Consider the following 27,109-nt stretch of genomic DNA (forward strand, 5'->3'; position numbering starts at 1 on the left):
GGAATCAGAATGTTTACTGTGACAAATGAAACCCATCAGTGAAAATGAACTGTGCAAGAATGTATGAAGCTAGAGAAATCTGCACTCCTTACATTCCAACAATACCTTTCAAACTTCCTCAGAACAATGAGTGTTAGTGCACCTGTATTACTGAATAAAGAGACAATATTAAAATAACCATGTTGTACTAACATTTACAAATATACCCACTTGCCTGCATGTGATGAAACTGATGCAGCCCAGGTACCGAGGTGCAAAGGCTATGATGAGTTTTGTGCAAAGTGAACAGAATAAGATAAAACAAGGCAGAATCCCAAGGATAGGTGAGGGGAAAAGACATATTTGAGTGTACTAGCCATGGATTGTCAAAGTAACTCAATACAGCCCCCACTGTCAAGAGAGTAGAGGCTCCAGCACCCGGTGACACAGCTATAATTACCCAGCAGCACTCATAAGGGCAGCAGCAAGACTCTCACACTGCTTTTAAAAAATTACCCAACTAGAAACAGTAACAAATAACAGGGGAAGGTAGAAGAAGGAGTGACAAGAGACAATGTACACAGTGAAAAAGGTGAAACATGCACAAGAGGAAGAGTACAACACAAAAATGAGGGGTCTGCAGGAGGAGGGAAAGCCATCTCATCTAAAAGCAGTCACTCCATGCCCCCCCAACAGGAGACTGCTGTTGGCTGTGTGGCTGACAGCTTTCGATTCTTATCTCAGTCTCTGCCTCCACCCATCTCTGGGTTCACAGTTTTCTTAACTTTATTGCAAAACCCCAGTTCCCCTCTGTCATAAACAAGTATTCTCTGACTTCAGCCTTTGCCTACACACAAGACTGCATGTCTCAATGCATCCCCTGTGGCCTCACGCAGCCAGCTCTCTGCAGTCCACACCTCCTTTCAGAGACAAGTTACTGCAAAACCAGTGTCTGCCACAACATTCAGTCTTCAGCAGGATTTCTCCTCACTCCAACACTCTTGAAGAACACTAAACGTGAACCAACCAGGAGCCAGAGAAATGCTATATAAATGTGTAGCCATCTGAAATGCAGAGCTATAAAAATGTGCTTGAAAAAGTAGTAATGACACATATATGGTCTTCTAATGCAATGCAGTAGCTCCACACAAACTTTAACAAGAACATCTGTCTTTCAATAAATCAGTTCTGAATGGGGACAATGCATATTACATTTCTCGCTGGCCACATGGTATGCTCCCTACATTAAAGCATTTATACAGTTAAGCACGGTCATCCGTTTCCTCTAAAAACAGAACTTTGTGGTGTAGCATCGAGTTGAGACATACATTGTACAGCATCAGGCTATTGATGCTCCAGTTCCTACAGACTAGGGAGGACCAAGTTCACTGTTGTATTTGCACCATACCCATGCATTAAGAAAAGTCAATCCAAAACACCTCTGCATATGAAGAGTGAAAAACAGCCAACATCACACAGATGAGAGAATGCAGAGAATGTAACTATTTACTGTGTCAGCATAAAACAAATTGGTCATCATCTCAACAAGCCTAGGCTCAGACATCCCAGTGGTCATACCAGGCATGAGCCCAAGACCAGAGAACAAGGCAGAGGAAGCCCAGTGACCCAAGGCTCCAGTGACCAAAAGCACTAATGGCTGTCACCCTACATCACTGTAAGCAATGATATTTTGATGACCTACAGTTCAAACAAACAATCATAATTAACATAATAAATTATATAGAATATTAATAGAACTGAAACTCCTGATCCCATCTCTAAACCATGAAAAGTATTGCCAAAACATACATGGTCTGCGTGTTGGAAAACTTATTTCTGAATAGATCACATGATAAGCTTGGTTTCCTGGCTAGGGAATGTTTGTTTTAAATAAACAGTTTGTTAGCAGGGCAATGCGGGCTCACATTCCTCAGTTGAGCCTGTCGACCCAGAGCTTCCTGGAGTGCCCGGAGGAGGGCGGGACCAACACAGATAAACGCATCTAACCATATCGGGTACATATGCGATATTTTCTACTCTAAAGCTTACATAACATCACGCCGTGCATCTAAGGGATCCAGGCGCTAAACAGCCACTCTGACAGATCGATATGAAAATCACTCTCAGGATCACCTGGACTGACTTACCTGCAGCCCCACGCGCATAACAGTACATCAGTCTAGACTGTCTGAAAATGCTTAAAAGGCAACACCAACTTCTCTTTATCAGTGTGACAAATAATATAAATCTTACCCTGAACACCAAGACAACTAGTTCTGCAGTCCTCTTTTGAAGCAAAGCCACAATATGGACACTATCTTGCAAACAACTTCCAACAGGAATGAGGCTAGAAACTGATTAACAGCCTTCATGACTCAAGTCTTTATAAGGTGGAAAAGAAAAATCCCTCACTCCCATCAAGAAACCATTTTTTAAAAATCCATATTTCAACATCTGTGTGGGCAATACATCACAGCTTTAATCAGGGAAACGCTACAGGAAATTTCCATAAAATTAAGTCCAGGTCACTCTAGAAGGTACAAGAAGTTCTCCTAATAAATCAAGCAAATGTCTGCAGAACAAATGCAATTCAGTGGAACAATACTAGTACTGAGGAAGACCCTCTCTAGTTTAACTCCCAAAGGATTTCTCAATGTTTGGATACACTGAAGGCATTATGGAAGTCTGCCTGTCAAAACCTGAGTCTAGGAACAGCTGCAGACCTATAGTGCCCATGAAAGCCACAGAATTTTATATATCACACAAAGCCAAACACTAAGCACTGACTGTGCCAATCACAAAAATCCCTTAACTGCACAATCATGCAACTGATTCTCACAACACTGTTGTCCTGCAAATTTTGAATTGCCTTATAACCACAAAATAGGCATTGACAGAATATCTGCTACATTTAAAGTTTGCTGTCTTCCTTGCCTGCTCTTTGTCTGTATCTGTACTGTTCCATCTCCCAGAATCTTCAGGGTCAGCACGATGCTGCTGACCCTTGGTCAGATGAAAACCCAGAACCCTAAAATATTCAGAGGAATGCCTGCAAAAACCACCCACTTTTCTTGTCAGTGACTGCATGATACAGAATACACACTCAATTTACAGGCCCATTCACATAAACGCACCCTTCACAAGAGAGTTGTCAAATTAAATTCCTATAACATATTTTTCCTATTTAAAAAAAAAAAAAAAAAACCATTACAACCGACATGCTGCCTGCCAATCACCTCATAGCTTCCTACCAATGTCAATATGTCACCTGCCCTTCAAAAATCATCAACATTCCACAAACAATTAGCCTTCAATCTAAAAATAAAACATTGATTAAATTTAATGAACACAATTTGCTAAATAGAAATTCTTATCCACTGGTCAAACACCTTAGGCTACAATGCTTTGAACAAAAATACACACACACACACACACACACACACACATTTTCGGAACCGCTTGTCCCATACAGGGTCGCGGGGAACTGGAGCCTACCCGGCAACACAGGGCGTAAGGCCAGAGGGGGAGGGGACACACCCAGGACGGGACGCCAGTCCGTCGCAAGGCACCCCAAGCGGGACTCGAACCCCAGATCCACTGGAGAGTAGAACCTGGTCCAACCCACGGCGCCAAACCTAATACTGTACAATAGAGAGGCAAAAGCTAAAAATGGAGCAGGTGAAAGAGTGGGGCTGTTTTTGCTGTTAACTTGGACCTCTGGTGGGAAAAGCTGGAACAAAACATACTGGAACGCTGTCATTATGCAATAGCTAGACAGCAAGAAAGGAACAACAGCTATTCCTGTGCCATGGTAGGTAAAGGGCCAGTTGTCAGTGGACTTACCTTAGAGTTGGTAAAAGTTTAACTCAAGCGTCCAGAGAGAGTAAAAAGGTTTAGTTTCATCAGCACACCTTCCTTGCCAAAGTCAGAAGTTTAGTTCAGTCAGTGGACTCACCTTGGAGACAGTGAGGGGCATGCTAAAGTCCTTCCCCCCCTGCAGTCGGAATCCCCAGGGGGCAGGGCCAGGCAGGGACACAGAGTAGCTGCTGCTCATTGTCACTGGTCTCACAGGTTTCACTGGTCTAATAGGGACACAGTAGGAACAGAGTCAGACCTAACGAAAAACAATATACATCACCAGCATCAGTAATAACTACCACTCATAATATTCCAGCTGTTTTTAAAGTTACAGCAATTATAAGATCTCACTGTTATATTTAATTTGTTTAGTAGACATTAACCAAAGTGGTATACTGTGGCAAGAATATCAATACTTGAAAAACACACCTAGACACATCAGCGCTTTACCCCCAGTTCTCTCCAGGTGGCAATGCAAAATATTATTTGGCTTTCATGTCCTACAAAGGCAAAGCATAAATCACTTTTACCTACGTCCACTTCTGGTGTGGTTTGAACTACGTTGGGAGTGTTTCATCAAATTCACACCAAAGATGATGAAATGCATGCCAGAGGGAAGAGCAGCTTCTCACCAACAGGAAGTTAAATATTCTACATTTGCACATGGCACAGTATTAAAACGTCCAGAGGTGCACTGACCACACCTGCTACTTTATATACTTACTACGCAAATAGGAATACTCAAAATATTGAGAGAATCCTGTAAAACTTAAGTCTCTGAAATGTTTGGCTACAACTTTAATGGGTAGCAGAGTACAAATTCCTAGCTGGCAGTGTTGTGCCAGTAAACTTAGATCCAGCACTGTCTTGAAATAACAGATCTGCACAGTTCTCGTTCCATGTGGTTGCTTGGCAGTCAGGCAGGTGTGGCCGAGTGACAGCACAAGAGAATTATTCAACACAGAATCACAGCTGTGACATCATTTCTGACCCTGCCCTGCTGAAACCACACAGCCACGCAAGCACACAACCCAAAATACACATTTAGCACTGGCAGTAAACAGCACAATTTGCATACAGTTTCACATAATTTCTAAGTCCTTCTACAGGTATGACAGTTTTTGAATAGACTTCTATTGCCAATTGATTACTGCTCCTCAGAGTAATAGGAATCTTTTCTCCCACACATCTCTGTAGTTCTCCAGTCTGGCTCTGTATAGCAGATCTTCACTGGACCAAGGAGTGTTGTAACGTTGAAGTAGTGCTCACAGAGGAAAGGGCACAGTCTCCACACTGATAACTGTCCAGTAGCTCCAGGAAATTAAGGACCCTTGTGATGAACACATGCTTCATTCTATTACAAAGAACTCAAAGGAATATTCTGGAGCGATAAACAGCGCACAGGCCATCTAGCTGCAGACCACATTGTTCCTCTGTCTGCATACACATTTCCACAGCCTTCAATTTCAATCTCTGATGATTACAGCCTGCTCCAGCCAACTCCACAGGCACCGAATAGCACCCGGTGTGTCATCCTCTACAACTCAGTGTCTACCAGTCTACACCTGGGGAAGATGTGGAAGTGAATCAGCACTGTACAGGTGAGGAAGACAAGGTCAAAGATGCCCAACTCACAGCCAGAGCTCTAATACAAAGGTGATCCATTCCCCACACCTGCCCACCAGGTGAATCATAAATATGATCTGCCTGGTACAGTGTCTGGCCAAGGCCAAGGAGCTGAACCCCAGCCAGACAGCGGCAGGCGAGGGCTCACATACTGGGTAGTATCTCAAATCTTTTCATTCAAGAAACACCAGGTCATTTGGACCAGTATGTATTTCAATGCCTCCCAATACAAAGTGGTGAGGAGAAAAAAAAAAAAAAAAAAAAATCACTAATGGGTGCTTTATGAAAATCTGTTTGCTGTAATAACACTACAAACCAAACACTTTGTGTCCTTCTCAGAGAAGTGAACTTTCAAATCCTTTGAAAAAAAAATAAATTCATCACCTTCTCACACTTATGTTTCCCTTATATCACCTTCACATCTCCAGCACCAACTTGTTTGGCCCGGAAGTCCGAAGCAGCAACGCCGGAGAAGCAAACTCCTGAAATTATCAGGCCTCTCGGAGAGGAAGAGCAGGCACCTCGGCGCTAAAGAGCCGTGCCTCGGGGAACATAAAGGCTTCCTAACCTGCAATTACTGTAGAAATACTCTCTGAGGGAGAGTGATCTCAAAAACAGGTGTGCTGCCCAAATTCTTCCTCACAAATATGGTAAAAGTATGTCTGCACTCATGGAAGCAGATGACCCTTAAAGGAATACCATGTCTGTGACAGCAAAGCTTGAAAGCTTTTTCCTTTCCAAGGCAAAAATAGCAAGTATTATTATTTTTATCTGCATTGTTTCAGGAAAAGATAGTATTTGTAAAATGGCACCATGAAAAGTTACTTATTAAACTGTTGCACAAGCCTGAGTTTAATAAGTAAGGTCCTTGTTAGGTAGAAATACACAGCAGCTCCAAAACGAGGGGGAAAACCCCCCCCCCCACCTTCTGACTATTCAGTCATAAAACACGTTTTTGGTTTTTCATGTTGTTTATTCGCGTTGCCCGGGGTCTCACGCCAAAATGCGCAGTTTTATTTCCTCAAAAATAACATATTTAATAATTTTCTCGTCAGAAAACCTGAGCCCGGGGGGGGGGGGGGGGGGAGGTGAGCGACCGTAGAATAAAAATCGTTGCGCAAAGTTGAAGTAAACGAGCAGCACTTGTCCAGACACACATTCTGCCTCCCAGGAAAGTAACTTTTTTTTAACCACACTTCACTCCGTGCTCATTCCCGACTAAACAAATCAGAGTAAACAATGTGCACAAGTCACTGGACAAAGAGATAAGCGCATGACGAGATAGGAAGTTGAAGTAAAACGAGTTTTTTTTTTTTTTTTTTTAAAAAAAACGAAACCAAACATGACTGACTCCGACACGCTCTGGCTACCGATCCCAAGTTAAAGGTGAGACGAATATAAGCACCACGCGCTCAATACGTCAGAAACGTGTTTTGTGCTGTTTTGTTCCAGCGCGAGCAGGTTCACCGCTACTGAGTGAAGCGATGACGGTTAACGACCGTTTCCTGCACTTGTCCGCGACGTACCTGCTCCTCTTATCGTTAATTATGATTTTTTAAAAAAACTTTTTAAGGACAGTAGTCCCGCCTGAACGGGGTTCAGCCCTGAGAAATGGAAAAGGGGTATTGATTCAACTCCCCCTGTGCTCACCGTGTCGGCAGAGTGTAGCTTCCTGTGGCAGCGCCGCGCTCCGATTGACTGAGTGACGCGGAGCCGCCGAGGGACACAGCCAGTCACACTTCCGCCTCTCAGAGCGCCGCGAGCCGAGGAGCGGGAACAGCGCGAGGAGGAGGAGGGAGAGGGGTTCGCAGTGGCAACCCGCGCCTCAGTCTCATCCTCATTCTTACGAATAACTGACTAGGAGACTGTAGACCTTTCATGGCTTCGCGACGCTACATGATTCTTCTCTGAGATGTAGGTCGCTTGAGAGAAGCGTCTGCTAAACAAATGTGAAATATTTCGTCTCGACCAAGTTACCCCAGTCAGTCTATTTTATTAAACACTACCTTAGTTCTTAGCCGACTCTCTTGTGGCCATTTACACAAACAACTTTTTTTTTCCTTAATAAAAAGTTGATTCATAAACAACTTTAGATTATACACCCATTTTTATATACTAGGAATCCCAACGGGAATGGCTCTCAAGCTCGTAACCCTGAGAAGAAATACTGAAAGCATTGCCTGTTACACTACCTGTACCGAACATAAAACATCAGTGCATTTGGACACAATATAATATTTAAGTTTTACATAAACAGAAAAAGATTTCAAGTAGATCCAGGGAAAACTACTTAGAAAGCACAGCATAATCGTCCTTTTACTCCGTAGCCAGTTCGTGTTGTTAGATTTTTTTTATCTGCCAACTTACCACAGGTCTTCACCGAAATGTGATGAATTAATTTCTGGCCTTTATTAAAAAAACATAACTGATATGCAGCATGAAAACAATTTACAGGCGCCAGTTCACGGTGTGGTTAATAATAATAAATGACAAGGACTGTAGGACACTTGAATGTGAAACAGAGTACAGTACTACAAACTTTGTAACAACCACCACAAGTCAATATTTGTTTTATAAAAATAAAGACACGTTTTGGTATGCTTTGCTTAAAAAAGCAGAATAATTCCCCCCCCCCTAAAAGTAGTTAGTTATGTAAACTCAGCTCATAGTTTTGTTGAAACCAAATCACTCACTGTTATGACTGCTGCATATTTTATTTTTTCTGAAGCTGATTTACACATTTTAATTAGTGGGAAGCAGCTCTTACGTTTAGGTTCTAGCCAAAAAAGAGTGAAATGACAAAATCCTGTTTCGGCTGTGAAAAATACATAGATAAACGAGGTGTAGCAAATAACAAATGTGAATGCTTCCTTTGTGTAGAGAAATGTGCCTCCGCAGTCTAATAAAATCAAGTAATTTGTTTTTGCAGTTGCGTCGAATGTTTCCGAGAATCCGATGTGACCCAGAGCATGGTAAGAGCATGGTAAGAGCATTTAATGGCCTGACTACTTTACTGTAAACTATTGCTGATATCAGGCCATGTCATTGGGAGGGAGAGTCCCCCCCGACCATTGATTCCGCTGGCTTAGCTAATGCTGTCCTTTCCAGGACTGGACTACTGAGTGGAGGCAGAAATCAGTCTGTGTGTGGTCTTTCCATGATTCTAAGCATTTTACAGTGATGCTGCACCTACCTCTTGCCTATCTTGGCACTTCATTCTTCTTCCAGGGCCTTTATGAAGTGATCCATTTTTTTTCTTCCTTTAGAAAACAGCTAACATGCTTCCGTGCAGTGTTACAGCTGAGGAAGTCTGAAATAGCTGTATAAATGTGTAATCGTTACTGGAAAAATTTAGGGTACGTACCTCGTTCAAGGAAGTTAGAGCTGGAGGGGGGATTTGAACCTGGGACCTTTGGGTCCGAAGGCAGTGGCTCTAACTCTTACCAGCTGTCCTGTGCTTAAAGTTTACAGGGAAGTCTTGTGAAGGTTTATCGATGAAGGGATGTTTTTTTTTATTACTGTTTGAGCCATGAGCGTTGTAAAGATGCTTGTACCACCCACAGAACATATTTTGATTTTTGCTTCATCTCTGTAGTGGATTCATATTTTACAGGCTAGTAGCGTCCCCAAGTGGTGAAGCATAGGAGAAAAGATGTAGGTTGTGCTGAATCAGGCACTGCAAAGATTTACCCCAGAATGGAGCAGTATATTACATCATATTTATTATTTTAGCTTGTGTTTTTCTTCAGTGTCTTACACTGTTAAACTATCTATCTATAATCTATAAACCTGGTTATATAGCTGGGTAATTACCTTGCTCAGGGGCACTACAGTAAGAGTTGGGATTTGAACCTGTAACCTTCAGAGCCAAGTGTAGAAATATTATCTACTGCGCAATCCACCACCAATATTGGTACAATCCACCGGTATGATAACATATTAACTGCAGGTGATAGGTTCTTCTGTAAGTCTCTGGAGAATGCAGGATATTTGGGATTTTGTCTAATGTCGGCAGAAAGACAAAAGTAAACTTTGAACCACTGGTCCGTGCAGGGGAAGGGGGCCCTGAGAACATACTTCCATTAATATTTACTTTACAATAGACTGCAACAGGTGATAGTGTGTGGTAAACCTCAGGTAGGTTGGATTAGTACTGCAGACAGCCACTGTGTGAATGATTCATTGAGACATCTCTGTGTAGGAAGACATGCACCGGGTGTCACATTCTGGCATACCTTTCTCCTATAACAGTGCCACCCCACCAAATTTTTTAAGTTTTAAATTAACCAAATTAAAATAAAAAAATTTAGAGGGTTAAAATATTGCAGGACAGCTTCTTTCAAATTATCGAACAGGCTGTCCCTGTTTCTAATTATTGTTATTATCCACCCTAGTCTTAACAATCTCCTATTTCGTCGGAATAAAATGAATTACAATCATTTTCAATGGAACTTGACATTTAATCAATAATGTTGATTGGGGAGCAGAGTTTATCGAATAAGTTTCTGGGAAGAGAATTGTGTACAAGTATGGTTGATTGAACTGGATAAGAATAAAGCAGGTGTGATAATTTGTTTCCACAGAGCTACCTAAATTTCAGCCATACATGTTTCTCATCTGTTAGTTTTTCTGAGGCTTTAGGAGCATATATATATACATATAACTCCTTTATATATAAAATTGTACACCTTAAACATTTACCTTGTCATAAATGTACTGGAATGCAAACACTACAAAGAGACATTCTTTGTCTATAGTTCTTGTATCACTAGTTAGGTGCAATTTTGGTTCGGTAAAGACTAATATTTAATTCTAGTATAAGGTTTTTCATTGTTTCACTTCCAATCCACAAAGTAAACAGATTAAATTTCATTGCTATACATTATAATGACTCATCTAATGACACAATGATTATTTCCATTAATTCCTATCATTTTATTAATGCACAATAGACTTTGGACTTCAGTTTTATTTTTAACAGTAATACATGTGTTGGTTCTCTGACACAAAAATGGCCACAATAAATGGCATGTATTTTAGTAAATTTCTTTGATCTGGGAACAGTCCCTTCCCTATATAGTCAGGTCATCATCCCAAAATCTTCAAACCACAGTGAACTCAAAGTGATGGAGTGACTAACAGTGAAGTGAGGAAACAGACAAAAGCAGAGAGCAGAAACCACAAAGCCTACCGTACAAACTCATCTCTCTTTGAGTACCGCCTCATATAGTAATCCACTGATATGAAGTAATGCATTAATTTAACACTGACAACTTTAATATACTCTACATTTTCACATAAAGAGATGGAGATTCCCAGCACAGTGGAACCGAAATAATTGGGCTCATGCTGTTGATACTAACTATTAGAGGGTGTGGATGCATATGTCGTTGTCTCACTATTGGGCATACAGTCTCTACTCCACCTTGTCATCCTCAGGTCCACAACAGTTCTCAGGAATGGAGATAAGGACTGGTAAGCCAGCTGGGCAGTGGGCAACCTGAAGATCAGACACAACCACTCACTGCAGGTCTTGGTGGGTCGTTGTTGTAGGTTCAGAGCACTTCCAAGGCACCAGACAGAGCAAACAGATCCAGCTCCTTTGGTCTGCTTTAACGGTCCTCATCAGCAGTGTGTATAATTTTTCTGTTCATGTTGTTCCGGTGTTTTTTTTTTTGTGAAACAACACATTTGGTTCCTGTATTGCAGTGATTGCATGTGGTTTCTCTGTATCAAACAATATAGTTCCACAAACATAGTTCCAGTTCCGCAAATGCATACGGTTCAATAAATGCAGAGTTAGATAACTGTCTTAATATTTACATTTACATTTATTCATTTAGCAGACGCTTTTGTCCAAAGCGATGTACATCTCAGCAAAAGTACAATTTATGCATTATATTAAGAGAAGGAGACAGCTGCAGACATGTGGCTCAAGTAAACCTAGTTTGTTACCTACCACTTGCTGCACCGAGGTTCATCGTTCAGGTAGGTGCATAAAACACAGGATAGACAAATCCTGATACCCTCCCACCAATTTCTTTCTTTTTTTTTAAATATTATAAGACACACAAACAAGCAAATACAATGCCGGAGAAGTGGGTAAATAAAGGCTATATCCGGGGAATATTGCGGACATATAAAAAAAAAACCTGCATGCTTGTGAATCGGCTCTAGCGATCGCACCCGTTTTGAGCACAATCTCTCTGGCCAGTCAAGTTATTGCATCGTGTTACCTCCGAAACTGTACCTCCTGAGGGACATTTGGCTGCAGAATGTTCTTTGGAGTTCAAGCCTTTGCTTGGCTCGTCCTGGTTGCATTCAGTCCCAAATATGAATACACATCTAAAACAGTCAGGAGAACAGTTCTTAAATGAACTTACTCTTTCTCTTTGATTACAGAATGTAAAAGCTACTGGAATGAAATATAGTATATGAAAGGCTGTATTATCATTACTCCTCCTTAAATGTTTTTGCAGTTTTTTTATAGCAGGTACAGATAATAACCAGCAATCAGCCTCCCAATGCCCAAATATATTAATGTAATTGGTATAAGTTTCTGGTGCTTTTTAGTTTAATTATTTACAGAAAAATTATTTATTAATTATTTATTTTGGCGCATCTGTGTCACAATATTACTCTTGACACATCTTTGTAATGAAAGCAGCATCACAAGGTAAATGTGACTGAAATTCCATACACTTCTGAATATGCTGCAGCTTTTGGGATGCATTAGAACAATGTTTGGGCAGAGATTGGCTGTATTGTTCTTGGGCATCGTTTGGAGGCATTGCGTTTGGACAGTTTTGAACACATTCTGCCTGCTGTTATAAGTGTTATACTGCTGTTTGCTGTAGTCACACGGTCACAGACACATCCAGGGAAGTTCCTCCAGATGGACCACACGATTGCTGGGCTAACAGCACCGCTGAAACGTCATTCATACTTTTTTCATATAAATGAACTACAGGTGAAATCAAAGAAGCACTGTGGTTATGAGATGGGATGGGCTGTGGTACACTTCCTGCATCATGGTTCTAGCAAAGGAATCTTTCCACAGATTCCAGTATCTCACTAGAGCCATTCACACTGTGCAGGTCCAGCAACAAATTCCCTGCTTCGCAGTTCAGTGACCCTGTCTTCTCCTCCTGCCACATTCCCTTCTCCAGCATGACACCATCCAGCATAGGCTTGATGACAATACCAGGGACACCTGCATCTGGCAAGCCATCCAGCTCCACATTCGAGAAGCTTTTTCCATCCTCATCATACCTACCAGCCTTGGTCTGTGTGTCCAAAGGCTCCCAAGCCCTACAGTCCCCACTGGAGCACTTCCTCACTGTGACCAGCAAGGGAAGCGTTGCCAAGCCTACAGATCCAGTCACAAGGCTGCGTTCCCCACTGCGCAGGTAGCCACTCTCTGTGGTTGAGGTCTGGGACAGATTCAAACATTAAACGCATGTTACCCAAACATGTACAGTGCTGTGAAAAAGTATTCCCCTAATTTCCTCTGTCCTTGCAGATTTTTGACACTGAAGGTTCTTCAACAAAGATATAATATTAGATAAAGAGCACATAAAAAAAAAAAACACATTTTTACTTATTGCATTTATTTAATAAAATGGTGTTATCCAACACCAACTGGCACTGTGTTAAAAAGCAATCGCCCCATATTTAAATCAAATTAAAGCCATAATTAAAATCAGGTGACTGAACACAGCCAGCTCTGCTCCGTATAAACCTTACTGATTTTCACCCTTACTACCAAAGTAAAGTTGCCAGCGCAAAGATTCAACAAGCACATTATGCTATGATTAAAGATCATTCCTGAAGAGACCAGAAAAAATTTGTTGATATCTATCCATCTGGAAAGGATTACAAAGCCATCTTTAAGGCTCTGGGACTCCACTGAATCACAGTGAGAGCCATAATCTCCAAATTGAGAATGCTTGGAACAGCTGTGAATCTTCCTAGGAGTATCCAGGCTGCCAAAATTTCTCCCAAGAGCCCAGATTAATTTCATACAAGAAGTCACAAAGGATCCTAAAACAAATATCCAAAGGACTGCAGGCTTCTCTTGCATCAGCTAAGGTCAGTGTTCATGACTCTACAATCAGAAACGTATTAAAAATCAAAAATAGCCTTCACAGCGGAGTAGCCACCATCACGTAAGTGCTTTCTTGTTTGCCAAGAAGCGCTTGGATGATCCCTAAGCCTATCATGAGTAAAAAGTGAAACTTTTTGGATGACGTGGATCTCATTATGCGTGGCACAAAGCAAGCACCGCAGTCCAACAGTAATTCTGCTCCCTACGAGGAAATGCATCCGAGAGCTAAAGCTGAATTGTGGCTGGGCCATGGAGCAAGGCAATGATCTAAGACATAAAACCAAGTCCGAATGGGTGAAAGAAAGCAAAATTCAAGTTTTGGAGTGACTTGGTCAAAGTCCGGACTTAAATCCCTTAGAGGTGCCGTGGCAGGATGTGAAATGAGCAGCTCATGCTGGAAAACCTACCAGTGTTTCTGAATTAATGCAGTTCTGCAAGGAAGAGTGAATTAAAATTCTTCCACAATGAGTTAAAGGACTAATACTGAGTTATAGGAAACATTTAGTTGCGGTCATTGCAGCTAAAGGTGGCCCAACCAGTTGATTCTAAGGGGAAATACATTTTCACAGAGTGCTAGGTGGTGTGAATAACCCATTGAATGAATCCATTAAATAATGAATGAATGAATTAAATAAATCAAATAAGTTAAAGTGTTATTTTCACTCTTGTGCCCCATATCTGATATTACATTTCAGTTGAACACTTGAAAACATTCAGTGTGGAAAAACTTGCAATAACAGAGGAAATCAGGAAAGGGGGAAATGCTTCTTCACGCCACTGTAACAAATATTGAGTGCTATGTCTGTCTAGGTTTGTGTTTACTCAGTCCCCTGTGGTGTTGCATGTTCAATGCAAGACTTGTCAGGATGAACAATCCCAGTAACAGCATAGGAGGTCAAGAATAGACAAGCAACTTATGGCTGGAGTAGTAGACTGTAATAGTATATTTGTCTCCTGCACAAGTATTAGAACTAATGCTTGCTTTGGAAAACAAAAAGCTGAAGTTCAGTTATGAGAAGATGCAACTTCTGATACACTGCCTTCCTTATTGCTGATCGTTGAGAAATTTGTTTCATAAAGCTATGTTCATTGTTCATTATCTTGCCACATTTAGCCTTCTCTGCTTTAGTCTCCATGGTAAGCATATACCTCTTTTCTCTCACAACACCAAAGGTGAACTGTAACCATTGTGGAAAAAAAGTAGTTTGTTCCACATTTATTGCATTCTACGTGGATGCATTTTAATGACACCTATCATCTGGGTATTACAGGATCAGGTATACTTTGCCACAGGAAATAAATAGAAAATATACAGAAGTGAAGAAAATGCAATTAAATAAACTATAAAATGTATTATTCCACCACTCGTAATACCTGGAAGCGTTGTGTATTCCTGAGTTCCTGGCAAGATCTGTACATATATACATCATGGATCCCCCCCCCAAAAATTACCTCTTGATGATGGAATATGTGCAACAGTTATACTTTGGAAAATAATTTCTTGCTTTGCAAAAAAATATAGGCCTTTGAGCTTAAACTTTCTGTTTCTCTTTTTTCAAAATAAATAGGTGCTATTATGCAAAGTTCCCCTAAATCGCAAGACAGTTAAAAATTTTCAGGCAGGTACCCTATAGGTACTTCAGAGAAATGCATCTTCCTTACCAAATTATTAAATACAATAAGCATAAAGGTTTTGAAACAATACACCTCAGACCATGTGAAACCTAGACACACGCACTTAGAGTGTGATAAACAATATTTTCAGGGAAAACTGCCTGGCCCAGCTAGATCCTTGTATTACACCTCCATCATAAAGAGGGCCTGTTGATATCTGGAAAACATACCTCACCTTTTCCTCAGTGGAGAGGGTCCTGGAGTTGTTCTGGCTAGCGGGCTGATTGAAGGACAGTGTCCTGTGAAATGGCTGAGATTGCTGCTCCAGAGGGTCCAACTCCACATCACTCCACACCTGTATGTGAGGTATGAAAAGGTGAGTTCACAGTCTCCACTGAACATGCATATATGACATTCTTATCATTCCCTGTGGGTAACCAAGCTGAAAAAGGTAGGACAGTGTGTTACTAACCCTAAGTCTAACCGTAAGGGCAGTAATAAATAATATATTTGGTCACACTACTAAAATGTTTAACTTTACATTTATTAATTTAATAGACACTTTTCTCCAAAATGATGTACAAGCGGGAGAAAACAAAAGTGCACTTCACCAACAGGCAGGGAAATGTACATGCAGACACAAAAGTCTCGAACTGCAGTCAGTTTGTCTGATGCCACTGTTATCGCCAGCATACGCTACACAGGTAGCAGCATATAGAATTGATTGGAAATACAAAGATAATTATGACAGATAACAAAGCAAATGTGGGAAGTAGATCGGAGATCCAGAGAAAAGAGATCAGAAACAGGACTCAGCAGTTCTCAGTGAGAGTGGCTGATTTTTCTACCGTATTGAAGCCAGAACTGATAATCTTCAAGCTTTGGATTTTAGACTTCTTGTGCATGAGACCACCAATTGGCAAAAAGTAGAGGAGCATGGCAGTCTGGCTGGGGTGTAGTGAGTGATCATGTCCTGTAGGTACCAGGGAGCAGATCCACTGATGGTTCTATAGGCAATAACTAGAATCTTAAACTTCATATGTGCAGCTACAGGCAGCCAACAGAGAAAGGTGAAGATGGCAGATGCTTGGGAACATGAAAATGCTTAGGCAGGTTAAATACAATTAGTGCAGTGGCATTCTGTGTCAGTATGAGAGATTTGATAGAGTAGGCAAGAATGACAGACAGGAGAGAGTTTCAGGAGAGATATCTCCATGGCCTGGAACAGAAGCTGCATTGAGTTTGTCATGAAGGACACATCTGCAGAACTACATTATGGTCTCAGTGTATTGAGAGAAGCAGAGACTGGAGTCAGTTGTTACTCACAGGCTTTTAACTGTTCTTTTGAGTCCAAGTTGTCGAAGACAGAAGAATCTAATGGTTGACTGAGTCAAATGCAGCAGACAAGTCAAGGAGAATAAGAGCCAAGGAAAGGGAGGCCCCTCTGGTCAACAGATACCGCAGTCTCTGATACTGCAAGGAGGGCAGTCTAGGTAGAATGGCTGTCTTTGAATCTGAGCTAATGAATCTGAATCTGAATCTAAACTGACAAGTGTGAAGATCATTCTGAGCAAGGAATTCAAATAACTGTTCATAGGCTATATGTTCCAGAGTTTTTGACAGAAAAGGGAAAAGAGAAACTGGCCTATAATTCTGGACTGAGTTTGGAGCCCAGAGACAGTTGCTTTAACAGTGCTGTCATGAGGATAGTTTTGGGAATCAACCAGAGGAGAGTGAGGACTAAAGAATGGGAGAGGTAAAAAGCACTATAACCTGGGAAATGGCCGGCAGGAGAGGTGGAGAGATGGGATCAAGGGAGCAGGTTGGTAGTTCTGTGTGAGAGCAAGAAGCGGGAGATTTCACATTCTCATAGGGGCTGAGATGTGAAGAATGAGGTTTTGCTGGGAGATCCAACATGATTGGAGTAGGTGGATGTCAAGAACTTGGTGATGAAATTAACTTTGCAGAGTGAAGGGATGCAAGGACTTCCTTCTGAACTAAGTCTATGAGACTTTTTAATTTGATTTTGTTGTTCAGCAGAATGAAGTTTGGTTCTGTTGGCAAAGAGTGTATCTCATAACTCTGAGCTGGCACACTGGTGTAGAAGTTAGAGAACAGTCTAAACAGGACAATAGGGTTGAAAAGAAGATATTGGTATCTGTGGACATCTCTGAGAATTGTGCAGTGGAGGGAAAAGAGGTTAATCCAGCAGCGGAGGAGAAGGAGAGCAGGAGAGATTTTAAGTTACATTGGAATGTGACAGAGGGTGTAGAGACAGAAGGAGGGCTAGTAGTGGGGATGGAGAAATGACAGGAGAATGAAGAAATGACCAGGAACAAGAAGTGGAGTGACGGAGAGGATAGAAAAGCCAGAGTTTCTGGAGAAGACAAGGTCAAGATGTTGGTCTGCCTTGTAAGTAGCAGAGGACTAGGACATAGAGGTCAAAGGACTGACAAAAGACTGGCTTTGTGAATGTCCTCAACATGGAAGTTGAACTCACTTAAGAGGATCAGTGGACTGTTTTCTAGTGGGAGGGAACTGAAAAGATATTGCGGTCATCCAGGAAGTAGCCAGTAAGGTCATAGAGAACGACCAACAACACTGTAGTCAGGGCACTAATAGAGACACCATGGAATTCAAAGAAAGACAGATCAGAAGGGCAGAGAGAGAAATGAATATTCCCAGTGGGAGGAGGTAGGGAGGCCTTCGCCTTCATCTCTGACAGAGGGACAAGAGGTGTTAGAAGAGGAGTAGTTGGTGGAGTGGCTGATTTTCTAGGGTGATTCGCATTTCAGTCAAAGTGAGGAGGTTGAGTGAGAGATGGGAGACATAGGCTGGGATAAAAACGGTCTTCTCCACACTCTCAAGATAAACTATTCCATTGTATTGTCATGTTGCCCAGAATAGGTATGGTCAACCACACGTGCAAGCAAGGTCATGCACATGCACAACGTCATTGACACATTCGATAAAGCATATATGCATGGCTTTGTGTATATGAAATAACACACACACCACCTGTAAGTATGTGCAACCCAGGGTTATCACCCAAATGCCCTCAAGTGTACTTACTGTGTCACCTGTGGACATGGAGGAGACACGACGGAACTTAGTTTTGGAACTGAAGGATTGTCGACTGAGCGTGGACTCCTGGAAGGATGACTCACTGTTGGACATGGAAAAACACTTCCTCTGCACTGGGCGGGACAAGAAGTGGAGACAGGGCACCTTCTCCGCCAAGGTGTCCCTGAGTAGAGGACCAGGAATAAGGTGCATGTAGGTGAACATGACACCCTGCCATTCATGCCACAGAGAAGAACAATGTGATGTAAATGTACTACCTGTATTTGGAGTGGATGATGGCGTAGATGAATGGGTTGTAGATGGCAGATGCTTTGGCTATGACTGCAGGAACAGCCTTGGAATATGGAGAGAGGATACTTCCATACCTGAAACCACCAGGTAGAAGTATTTTCAACGAGAGAAGGGTATTACTGGTAATACTGACACAGTTCTATTTTCATCAGGCATTTCATGTGTCAGTAATAGCACAGATACAAAGGTCAGGGTGTAGTCCTGTAGAAGGTAAGAAACTCTATTCAATATCTCCAGGGAGAACTGGTGAAAATTACAACTTGGTTAGTTTCCATGGTAGCAGAGTGAAAGTGGCACTCTTACCAGTATTTCCATAGAAACCAACCACCAGGGATATATAGATGCTATCAGTTAATCTAAACCTAATTGAATTCTAAACTTTTCATGTTGACAAAAGGTCCTCAGGGGCATGAAGATATTTAGTACATAGTAAAGTTTTGTGTTTTTTTTGTTCAGAAGTAATTTGACTAATTTAAAAAGTAAAAAAATTGTTCAGCTTAGTGAATCAAACATTACTGTCAGCTCTAGTAGTTCAGGTCAGACAAATTCAGTCCCTTGGTCACCCAGAAACCCAAAGAATACCCTGCCCAAGCGATGAGAGTGACACAAGCATAGGGCGACCAGGAGAGCACAAACACGATGATGACCACAAAGGCGATCTTGGCCAGCTTCCATTCCGTCCTGATGGACTGCTGCTGAATGAGGGTGGACTGGCGGATGTGCGTCCCCAGCTGTTCCACGTCTCTGCAGGGACAGGAACCAGCTATAACGTTCCACGTCTAGTACTATCATTTAAAGGCCCTATTGCTTTTTTTTCTTTTTTTACCTGGCACTTTTTGAAGTTTCCGATTGTTTCGAAAACACAATTGTTCTGCAAGTATTGCAATTTTTAAAAAATCTGGAAAAATCTAATCCATTTTCTCTACATCTGAATTTTATACCCTCTGTTCTTGAATATATGCTTGCAAGGCGGCCAACCTGCTGGTCCGGCGAATGGCTAAAAACATGAAAAGGTAGCAATAGGAGATGATGCCCAGTGGGACGAAGAACACAAAGCAGCACAGCATTAGGGTGTAGCTCTTATTAGCAGGGGTGGAGGTGACGTAGTCCCAGGTGCAAGATGTCATCAGGCCCTCTGGAATGTAGGAACCTGTCCAGGATAGGATTCCTTTAATAACTTCCTTGCCATAAGTAATCCCTGCCACAAATTAGCCGAATAGATAGATTGAATTGAAAGGCAATCAAGGATGTATCTCATATAATCACAACAAATCTCTGGCACTGCATGTTGACTAGTATTTTCTTCAAGACTTGATTTGTTCATTAGAGCAACTGCCATCCATTTGAATCTCCCAGGTTCACAACCCTGCTACCACTGCAGTAGCACTCTTGAACATGGTATTTACCCTGAATTATCCAGCTGTATAAATGGTTAAACCATTGAAGGTTACATTAAAGAAACGCTGGACAAATAAAAATACTGCACCCATGGAAGGGAATAGGATCCAAGTTAACCAAAGTGTTCATAGAATGGTTGACATCTCCATGATGTTATTGATCAGGTTGCCAGAAAGCAACACTCCAGTCAAGCACCCATCTTCAGTGACTCCAAAAACTACTATATCTGTGGTCCCCAATGTATAGCTACATACAACAAGCACAATGAAGCGACGGAGAGGAAAACACTTACTCCAGCCTAACAGGGGTGCTAGACTCCATGCCAGGGAATAGAGCCACACAAGGGCAATGACCACACAGGTGCGGCGCTTGGATGTCCACTGGATGGCACGCAGAGGCTTGGTGATGACGACGTAGCGGTCAATGGAGATGGCCAGCAGGTTAATCATGGAGGTGATTCCAAAGAGCGCCCCACAGAAAGCATACATCTTACAGCCTGGCATACCACGTTCACACAGAAAGACAGAAGAGCTTTTCATTGTCAAAACCAACAGACAGTTTCATATTTAAAAAAAATCTAAAATGCCAAAAATGAAAATCCAGAAAGGCGTTTTTACCCAGTTCACCAAACACCCACTCTTTGAACAGGCAGTTGGTGAAGAAGACTGGTGACTGGGTGATGGCCATGAGGAAGTCGCTCACTGCAAGGTTCATGATGAAGTAGTTGGGGGGTGTCCGCAGTTTTTTGTTACTGAAATCCCAAGGAGAACATTTTGGCAGGTAGACAGGCAGACAACCAGACGAGCAAACAGACAAAGAAATAAAAACTCTGAGAGCTGTTCTAAGCATTAACTTTATGTTTATAAATCCTTTGACAAGAACCTCTCGGTCATCCAACTCTAGTCGCCCAGCTGTAATCTGTTTGATTCTTGTAATCCATTCACACTTCAACTTCTTGTACAGCGAGACCATGGCAACAAAACACACCACTGAAGGGCCAAAGCAGAGTCGCTTCAGCACTGATTTAAACGTGACCAATATTGTCTCACGAGCAGTGCTCTGGTTTTTATTCATCACACTGAAGCCTTCATACTGCATAGGTGCACATGCCTGTATGTATCAAGCAGAACTACGCTGTGAATTTACGCCTGTCCGCTGCTCTCAGTCAAACCCATCCCCCCAAACTAGTGTGATTTATCAATTGAAACAGGGTCAAGTGTGAATTATCTGTGTACGACTATTATTTTAATTACACACGGTCTTGCCCCTCATTAATCACACACAGTAACCACTTAATCTAATCGAACCTTTCACCAGATATTACGGACGCCGTCCTTAGATCCCAGTCCCACCTACACTCCCTCACGTCCAGGTTAGCAGAGCTCAGATCAGAGACAGCGGGATCAACGGATCTTCAACAATGGACCCTCCATTCATTAATAACACTTCCTACATTTCTACATAACTACCTGTCAGGACATGCTTGGACACTAAGTTCACTTAATGACCAGCCAAAGTGTGTTTTAACTATTTTACAATTGTGAGAGGCAGCACACCACCACAGTATAGTGACTGCACCTGTCACCATGCAACCAGCATGTTGACAATGTCAACAGATGCCAGTGATGTCACCAGAAGGAATCTGATGTGATTATGTTTTAACACAAGTGATTTGATCTAATGGCGCATTATCCTCAAGGCAATATTCTGTATGTAAACATGACTGCGTTTATTTTTCCATGGGCCATAAGAGCTGCCTGTCATATTTAACAGTAATAATTGTGCACAATAACAAGAAGAAAGGGGCTCTAACTAATATACGATCATGCCGCCACGAAAGCAATGGGTCCCTAATATACAACTTCTGCTGCGGGAAACCACCCCTGCAAGGTGAAACAAAGGCAAACACAGGAAAAGCATAAGTTCAAGATGTGAAAACTAGGGTAAAAATACATAAAGGTTTTTGTAACAAAAATAGCCCTCGTTTCTCACGATTCTACACTTCAGTAGTTATCGGTACTTGTCTTGTAAAGATAAAACTGCTATTAACGGCCAAGTATTATGTTTGGGGTAAGACATGATCTAGAGGAGGGGCAACTGGGGACCTGTGATGCAGACGGCGAAAATGCAGAAAGCATGTTATCGGCCCGACGGTCCGTCCTACAGGGACGGCTTCAGATAGACACAGTGAAGTTTGCCTCCTGGAAGATCTGGCTGTGTCTCTGAGGTTCCAGCTGGGGAAAAACCAGGTTGAAATGCTTGGACTTTGCTAAGAGTCCGCATATAACACAGGATTTAGCTTTGAGGAGTGTTAGGGTATAACATAGATTAGCTTTAGGAAGTGTTTGGGTGTAAATCAGGCAGAGGTTCAGCTGAGGGTTCCACCTTGGGAAATGTTAGGATGTTACATGGGTATTAAGATGAGGTTAAAACATGCGGGCCTATGATTAAAGCAGCCGAGAGAAGGATCCATCCCATCCTCAGCTCTTCCCTCTAACTGAAATCAAAATAAGTCAAATCCTCGAAGTAGCAGGCTGTCACACAACCTCCAGAGTGCAGTCCACTCCACCTCTTGCACGGAAATGGACTAAACACATTGCACTTTTTTATTTAACCTTTAATATTGGACTCCACATCCGTATTTTGCTGTATATTTCCAATCCATCTTTATTGTATTTCTGTTATTCCATATTTTTAGACTGCTATATATGTTGATTTATTTATTCTTTAAATTTTTTTACTACTGTATTTTTATCTTACTTTATCTATTTTATGATTTATTCTATTTTCATCATTATATATTCTTCATATTTATGTGCACATTACACACACATTTTCAGAACCGCTTGTCCCATATGGGGTCGCGGGGAACCAGAGCCTACCCGGTAACACAGGGCGTAAGGCCGGAGGGGGAGGGGACACACCCAGGACGGGACGCCAGTCCGCCGCAAGGCACCCCAAGCGGGACTCGAACCCCACACCCACCGGAGAGCAGGAGCCAGTGCAACCCACTGCACCACCGCACCCCCGCACCCCCCCATATTTATGTAGTATGTTTCTAATTTCTACTTTATTTGTATTGCCTTATTTATATTATCTCTACTATTAGTCTGTGTTACAGACAATCGTAAAAGCATTTCACTGCACATTGTGTATGTGACAAATTAAACTTGAACTGAACTTGAAGCCCAAGCCTACGTGACTTGATCTGGTCATGCGTAACAGGTGAATAGTGTCACAGAAAGGCAGCTGAAGGGCACATAAAGCAGGAGGGGTTGCCTGAATGGACTTCAGGGTGATTTCGTCAATGTGGGAAACACCATCAAGCAGGACTGGATGCTGGATACACCGTGTGAACCGGAGAAGTTCAGATAGGTGTCACAGCTCAGGTTCACTTGGGTGAAGGTTCTTTTCAATGACTACAAAATTGCTTTTCTTTCAAATCTTGGAATATACAGATGGAACACAACTATCCGAAGAGATTCCTACTTTGGCCAACAGCTCGGTTGACAAGAAAGGAGAAGCCTTTAGCCAACCGTGTTGCTTTCTGAATGAGGCACAGCGGCAAGGTCTGCTAAAAAAAATTACCAAAATCACACGTACTCTCGAAGTACTTGCTTTGCAATGACAAAATGATGACTTTTCACCACAATCCAGGTTAAAACCGTGCAAGGCATACAAACCCCCTCTTCTCACATGCTCCTTCTGCCTTCCAGCCCCAGCTGCATACTAGTGCAAAGTGGCTCACCTGTAAAAAGCATACATGACCAACGCGTTGCCGGCGACCCCCACAGCTCCGATGACGGCCACAAAGAAGGCCACGATGTAGTGGGCGTGGTCAGGCACATCCACCTTCCTGAAGAAGCCGCGGTCCATGTCTGTGGTCTGCAGGAAGAACACGAAGGCAAGGCTGTATCAGCACAGTGACACGCAAGACAGTGCTAACAGTTCCATCAACTTCCACGCCAATATGTGTTTAGAAATTCACTGTATTCCAGAGAGACACCCCTTAGCATCCCAAGGACCTCTGATCACCTTGCTCTTTTTGCCAAATACAGGAGACTGGAAAACACCCAGCAGGAGTAATAAATACTCCACAGCACATAGGATCCAATTGTGAATGAGTCTCCAGCACTTAGTTCCCTAGAAATGCAACAAGTGTTAAGGAACCCATTGTTAGATATCACGTAGCAGCCATACAGTTTGCTGCTACTACAGCATCACAGGAACACAGTAGATACTGGTAATGGTTTTTACTTCTTTTGCCATGGCTGATCTGCAGAAAATGTTTCATAGGAAAGTTTTTCATATTTGGCTGTGCTGGTTATCCAAACGTCTAGAACGTTGGATATAGCAACTCTGATATGTTCACAGAATTGGGTTCATCAAATCCAGCAACCTTATCAGCATGTTGCAGAGACAAAGACACATGATGTTTATGGAAAAGATACACGTTTGATTAATATTGACTGTTGAAGAGCACAGCCTTTACGGAGATGTCCCTGACCTTCCGCTGACAGTCTGAATGTGATGTTCAGTAACCACACCAACACAGCCACGGAAACTAAGGCGCTTCTGAGTCAAAACCAGGAAAAATCAGACGCCTCGAAGAAGCAACAAAGGATGAATTTCAGTGGATATTTAGAGTTATTACTTACACTCAGCGCTCTGCATCTTGATTGAGAGAACAAGCTAAGAAAACAGCAATTTTAATTCAGTACTGACAAGCAATGAGTTGATAGTATGCTCCTGAACCAAGCTGTGTAAGACACAACTCCATCGCATGTGAGATTGAGAAGAGACGTGCCTTTAACATCTGAAGGCAACTCAAAAGGTAGATAACAGAAAAAACTATTTTTCCAGTCCAGATACTTTAAAAAGGAAGGAAGTTTTCCATGATTTCATGAAGGGGTTCTTTGCAATATGACACTGAATTGATTTTTGTCATGCAGAGAGGTAGGAGGAATAGGAGAGAAAGAAACATGAGTTGATGCAGATCCATTATCACCACTCTAGCACCCCCTCTGTGGTGTCATTTCTGCAGCTGGGAGGACCTATGGATTCTTGGTAAAGACGCTGCACTTGGGGGCAGCGGAGACTAACACAGAGCATTGAGATACGGTACAGATACACACTCCGCTCTTGAGCGAACAACAGACTAACACAGAGACCTCAGCAAGGATAGAGACACACACAAAGATCTCAGGCTCTGATGAAATAAATACACTGATCTCAGGTGTAATGGAAACACATTTTTCTCAGCTGCACGAGGAAAAGGCGTAACAGCTGTCGGGTCCAGGTGACACAAAGTTCATGCTCTTGGGTAAAGCAAGTGCCGTAAATACGGGAAAAATGTTTACTTTTTCTTGCAGATTACTCAGTTTTTTGAATTCGTCTGTTCGGAGTGGAAACTTCGGTAAAAATCTGAAAAAGAATCATACTTGCTTTATGTATTTCAATTAGATTTCAGATTAAATTTTAGTATTTCACATTAAATTGTTTCTCGAAAAAAATATAACAAAAAAGTCTAGAAATATCTTCAAGCCTCCATTTAAAACCGTAATTGCAATTAATATTCAAGATATAGCTGAGAAATAACAATAACAATAATGATAAAAGGAAGTGATTAAGCCCAAAGCGTGGAGATTAAAATGCATCCTCCCCAGGACCATTTTGCTGTGTTGGTGCTGAAGGTAAGAGGATTTATTCTTTACGTTAATTGTGATCGAATTGAGTGCGACCATTGATTGACTCGCAAAATGCTGGTGGCGACACGGTCGGCAGCAAACAGTACGAATTCAGTTCTGAATTACCGTAGGACAGCTAACCATGGGACAGGAAAGGGTGGGATTGGGCAGAATCAGGACAGCAGTCAGCAGTTCTATACTGTGCTGAGCTCTGGGGCAGCGTGCTTAGCCAACATGAATAATATCCAAGAAGTGCACACGTAGAGTTTTGATTCATACCATTTCATCAAATTAGCAATAACTGTTGTTCACGGCATAGATCTGCTGTTTTAAATATTTGTTAAATATTTGGGTTTAAGGTGGGTGATCCCAGTGCAGTGGACCTACATGTTGGGAAGCAGTGGAAAAGTGCAGAAAGTAAAACGCTTTGTGAACAAGAAGGAAATATAATATAATATAATATAATATAATATAATATAATATAAGTTCCACTTAACCAGTCTGCAACTCTAAATTTGTACATTATTAACAATATCTAACTTGTTTTCAGGCTGTAGGACTTGAGTACCTTCCTTTCTATTACATGAATTAAAACAACATTTTAATTAAGAGATCAGCAAGATTCTGATATATTGCATATATTGGTAAATATACTATTAATATACTAAATATACTATTAAAAAAATCTGCAGTATATCAATATTGCTTATGTTATTGCATATTGATATATTGCACAGAAAGAAGGATTTACTCTTTGGAACCCATTATTTTCACTAAGAACTGAAAGGTATAAAGAGAGTGTCTGCAGACCATTAGGAACCCACACCACACACAAGTGTGTCTCCACGGAAAGTGTTGCAAAGTAAAATGAAATATTAAAAATGTTTGAAAGTACCATTCATCATGAGAAGAACCAAATTATATTTGTATATCACAAGGATTTCAAAATTTTGCTTTCAGATATATTTATGAGCAGCGATCACCTAATTTTGCACATCTTTTAAGGACTGCTTTAGGGCCGCACGCCAATAAATGATCTCCCAAATCGAGCATCAGAACGCGCGCACAAAAACGCACAGCAGTCGCGCACAGCTTGGTGCTCTCGACGATGCGTCGTCTCCCACAGCACGAAGAAAATGGAAAATTGCGACACCGCGATGAACATTTTCCGGTGGATCTGACACATACGGATCCATCCCAAAGTTCCTCCACCCGTTTCCGGATCTGCTCTTCTAAGACGAAAGCAGAGAGGAGGAAGCACACCAAGGATGAGCAGACCAGCATCTGCGTACCTCAAAGACGATCTCGCTTACCTGAAGGGTGTCGTTCTCCCCCCCCATCGAAAGGCCTGCCCGTCCAGTCGGTAAAGTCGCTCACTTGCTGTGTGGGGACGCAGAGGGCTGCAGTCACTAGTGTGCTGGACGAGAGCAGCTCACACTTCTATAATCCCTCATTAGGTGGAGCC

General features: G+C 41.9%; 2 protein-coding genes across 3 annotated transcripts in view; both read right to left on the bottom strand.

Annotated features, from left to right (window-relative positions):
- Window positions 1-7,195, bottom strand: part of pdlim5b (PDZ and LIM domain 5b) — a 31,656-nt gene extending 24,461 nt beyond the window's left edge. The window contains exons 1-2 of one of the 2 annotated variants that reach the window (XM_018753804.2): window positions 7,114-7,195; window positions 3,935-4,061 (exon numbers count right to left, since the gene is read on the bottom strand). In XM_018753804.2, coding sequence (XP_018609320.1) covers window positions 3,935-4,033 — 99 coding nt within the window. In that variant the 5' untranslated portion in view covers window positions 4,034-4,061; window positions 7,114-7,195. Of the gene's footprint in view, window positions 1-3,822; window positions 3,910-3,934; window positions 4,062-7,113 lie in introns of those variants that run through there. The other variant, XM_018753808.2, reaches the window with a different exon arrangement.
- A 5,305-nt stretch (window positions 7,196-12,500) lies between these two features.
- opn4xa (opsin 4xa) lies at window positions 12,501-26,928 on the bottom strand. Its single transcript, XM_018750164.2, has 10 exons — window positions 26,833-26,928; window positions 23,706-23,842; window positions 20,575-20,708; window positions 20,250-20,453; window positions 19,538-19,709; window positions 19,142-19,303; window positions 18,526-18,633; window positions 18,257-18,431; window positions 15,420-15,539; window positions 12,501-12,896 (listed from the first exon to the last, which is right to left on the bottom strand). The coding sequence occupies exons 1-10, from the start codon at window positions 26,926-26,928 to the stop codon at window positions 12,501-12,503; spliced, it is 1,704 nt and encodes a 567-aa protein (XP_018605680.2).
- Window positions 26,929-27,109: the final 181 nt, after the last annotated feature.

This window comes from Scleropages formosus, chromosome 6, assembly GCF_900964775.1.
Source record: "Scleropages formosus chromosome 6, fSclFor1.1, whole genome shotgun sequence".
Taxonomy (NCBI): domain Eukaryota; kingdom Metazoa; phylum Chordata; class Actinopteri; order Osteoglossiformes; family Osteoglossidae; genus Scleropages; species Scleropages formosus.